Here is a 4,028-nt window from a genome sequence, read left to right on the forward strand (position 1 = left end):
TGAAAATAGCTTGAACCCACCCTTTCGAAATTATCCCTAATTGTGGTTTGGAGTTTGACTGCACCTTCTAGCGGGTTAGATGTCCTATTATGGACATCTCTCTTATGTGTTTAAATGTACACTGTATGTATTATATATATATATATATATATATATAAACTCAGAACGTAAAGGCAGACAAATTTTGCCTGGCATGCTCACAATTTTACTAGCTCACCATCTTCTTAAATATTGGTTTCAAATTTTGGCTCAAGGCCAGCAATTTCAGAAGAGAATGTAAGTCAATTATACTGACACCAGTACATGACTGCTACTTATTTTATTGACCCCGAAAAGATGAAAGGCAAAGTCAACTTTGACGGAATTTGTTCTCGGATTATAAAGACAGACAAAGTGTCACTAAACATTTTATCTGGCATGTTAATGATTCTGCCAGTCTGCCACCTTGAAATGGCTACACCAGTATTAAACATGATAACATTGTGGCTGTGCTAATATTTGGCCTTGTTAATATCATATCTGTGCAAGCATTGTAGTTATACCAAGGTTTTGACTATGTTGTTATTGTGACTATACCAACCTAAATCTAAGATTGTGTGGTAGCTTTGCAACCACATGGCTTTGGGTTCAATCCCACTGCTTGACACCTTGTATAAGTATGTTTAATTAACTCTTTAGCATTCAAATTACTTTATCAAATTTAATGCTTATTTATCCACATTGTTTTGAATTAATCTTGTAACTTAGATTTCAATGATATAATTACATATTTTTACAATGACATTGTTAGGTAGGTGTGAGAGGCCAGATGTGGTCAGTTTTAACATAGAACAAATAGAAAATTTTGGGGCCAGATATGGCTCGTTTAAATGCTAAACGGTTAATAACAAAGGACTCAGTATTTTGGGAAGGTGGAAAGAGTCAAGTATCGTATTTATTACTGTCCTCCATGTTGTTCTTCACCTCTATCTTACTCATTTAAGTTTATAAGCTCTACTACATTGCAGACCTCTCTACCTGCCTTTCTTGTTGACCCATCGTCCCGAGCAACTGAATGGCTGAAATCCCATTTGAAGAATCATCAAGTTGAAGTCATAAATCAACAGGTAGGTGTAACAGATTTCTTTCTTTTACCTCTTCTACCTTCTGCCTCCTCCTCCTCTCTCTACTTCCTCTGCCACCTCCTCTTTCCTACAGTATATATCAGAGGAAGACAAGCATCCTCACTGCAGCTTTCACAACACTGCTTTTGTGTGCCTACTACACACTTCATTCTAGCCTGGTGGTGTCACATGTAGTCAACAGAATGTTTCTAATGATTTTCTATGAAGAAACTATGACTTCCAAAATCATCTCAGGATTGTCTCCCTTGTGATACTTGATGCTGATGATAGCCAATCGCTAGAAATGCATTCATCACACTCCAGGGAGTGCTCTGAGTTGATTGTTAGTACTTTAATGCTTGTTGCTAAAACTGGAATTTTCTCCCTGGCAAACAACAGTGAAAATGTTAATTGTTATGTATTCATACAAAATAGTTTTTTTCTGTCAGATGAAGGCTGGAGCCTTATTTGATCACCTGCAATGTATGAGTGAAGACCAGGAGATTCTATCTGTAGCTTCACCTACCTCGAGATCATCCAATAAAATATTCACTTCAAATTTTGGCACAAGGCCAGCAATTTCAGAGTGATGGGGTAAGTCAATTACATCAACCCCAGTGCTCAACTGGTAGTTATTTTATCAACCCCGAAAGGATGAAAAGCAAAGTCAACCTCAGCAGGATTTGAACTCAGAACATAAAGACGAATGAAATGCCATGAAGTATCTTACCCAGTGTGTTACCCATTCTGCCAGCTCACTACCTTCATCCAATGAAATATTGAAAGAGACAATTTATATCACCTTCCAACCCCACTCACTCCCACCCCTACCCTCACTTCTAAAATATAAGTAGACGTGAAGTTCCTCTACAACAGTACTCCACAACCTTTTTTCACTTGTGGTACACTTGTATTCATTCGTCATCATCATCATTTTCATTTAACGTCCGCTTTCCATGCTAGCATGGGGTTGGACGATTTGACTGGGAACTGACTAACCGGATGGCTGCACCAGGATCCAATCTGATCTGGCAGAGTTTCTACAGCTGGATGCCCTTCCTAACACCAACCACTCTGAGAGTGTAGTGGGTGCTTTTTACGTGCCACTGGCACTAGGGCCAGTCCGGCGGTATTGGCAACGGCCACGCTAAAATGGTGTTTTTTGCATGCCTTCAATGTAATTTGGCGGCACACCTGAACTAAAAATATAACTAAAAGTATAAGGAAAAAAATTACAGTCAGGTTACGCTGAGGCACACCTAGCATCATATCATGGCACACCGGTTGTGAGGCACTGCTCTACAGCAATAAACCAGTTTTGTTGAGGCTCTTTTCTCTCGTACTTTTCTGCTCTCTATTCCTTATTCTTCTAGCATAAAGTATCCCCTTTTTTATTTGAGATTCATAGTTTTGCAAACTGCATGACAATCTTACTATACTAATGCTTGTGGCACAAAAACAAAAAAGAACCCAATACACACTGTAAAATGGTTGGCATTGCGAAGGGCATCCAGTTGTAGAAACTATGCTGAACAGAGCACAATGCAGTCCTTGAAGCCATAAGATCTGACCCATGCTAGCATGGAAGACAGTTTTTAAATGGTGCTGCTGTTGCTGCTGTTGCTGCTGCTGCTGCTGCTGCTAATGATGATGATGATGATGATGATAATGATGATGATGCAAACACTGACCAGAAGCATCTCAAGATGGATATTCAAGATTGAGGACAATGGAATTAGATGAGATGAGCCTCAGAAATATAAGAAGAAAAGAAGAAACACAATATCAACACTTGGAAACAATAAATAAAGATCTCTGTAACAGCAGTAGTAGTAGTAGTTATTTGTTTAGCCTAAGGTTAGACTTAGGCTAATCAAAATCCTTCCATCTGTGACCCTCTCTTCTTGTTTCTCAAACACAGTCATTCAGTAGGTCTTTTTTTAAAAAAAACAATAATGATAGGACATAATTTAGAGGTGGTTTGGCTGTTATGTTTACCAGGCTGGAGGTGCAATGGCCCAGTGGTTAGGGCAGCGGACTCACGGTCATAGGATCACAGTTTCGATTCCCAGACCGAGCGTTGTGAGTGTTTATTGAGCGAAAACACCTAAAAGCTCCACGAGGCTCCGGCAGGGAATGGTGGCGAACCCTGCTGTACTCTTCCACCACAACTTTCTCTCTCTCTTACTTCCTGTTTTTGTTGTTCCTGTAATTCAAAGGGTCAGCCTTGTCACACTGTGTCACGCTGAATATCCCCGAGAACTACGTTAAGGGCACACGTGTCTGTGGAGTGCTCAGCCACTTGCATGTTAATTTCATGAGCAGGCTGTTCCATTGATCGGATCAACTGGAACCCTCGACGTCGTAAGCGACGGAGTGCCAACAACATTACCAGGCTAAGTGACCATGCAGAGGCTCAAAATGTTGTTATTGTTGATGTTATTGTTCAACTCCAGGTCAATCCTGATCCAACACAACTCTAATGAAAGATATTCTATCCATTACCATTCCACAGTCTTTTAGACTTGTGACAATGCCATGCAATAACCATCCAGTACACTCTGTTGTACATTTGGTGATAGGAAGGGCATCCAGCCATAGCAAACCATGCCAAAGTATTTCAAGACATTTTTATGTAATTTTGGTAAATATATCTGTTAAAATGAGATGTCAGTGCTATTTTCATTTTTGCATAATATAGACAACAGTTTATTCACTGCACCTTGTATACGGCAGGCTTCTTTTAGTTTCTGTCTACCAAATCCACTCACATGGCTTTGATTGGTCTGAGGCTATATTAGAAAACACTTTTCACATGTGCTACACAGTGAGTCTGAACCTGGAAGCGTGTGGTTGAGAAACAAGCTTCTTACCACACAGCCATGCCTTGCATCTATTTATATATAAATTAATATATATATATAT

The 4,028-nt window shown here is 39.6% G+C and overlaps 1 protein-coding gene across 1 annotated transcript in view; it reads left to right on the forward strand.

Moving 5' to 3' along the window:
• Positions 1–4,028, forward strand: part of LOC106875444 (cytoplasmic dynein 2 heavy chain 1) — a 297,845-nt gene that overhangs the window by 240,368 nt on the left and 53,449 nt on the right. The window contains exon 54 of the mRNA XM_052974965.1: positions 1,008–1,106. Within this exon, the coding sequence (XP_052830925.1) occupies positions 1,008–1,106 (99 nt within the window). The remainder of the gene's footprint in view (positions 1–1,007; positions 1,107–4,028) is intronic.

This window comes from Octopus bimaculoides, chromosome 20, assembly GCF_001194135.2.
Source record: "Octopus bimaculoides isolate UCB-OBI-ISO-001 chromosome 20, ASM119413v2, whole genome shotgun sequence".
NCBI classification, from domain to species: domain Eukaryota; kingdom Metazoa; phylum Mollusca; class Cephalopoda; order Octopoda; family Octopodidae; genus Octopus; species Octopus bimaculoides.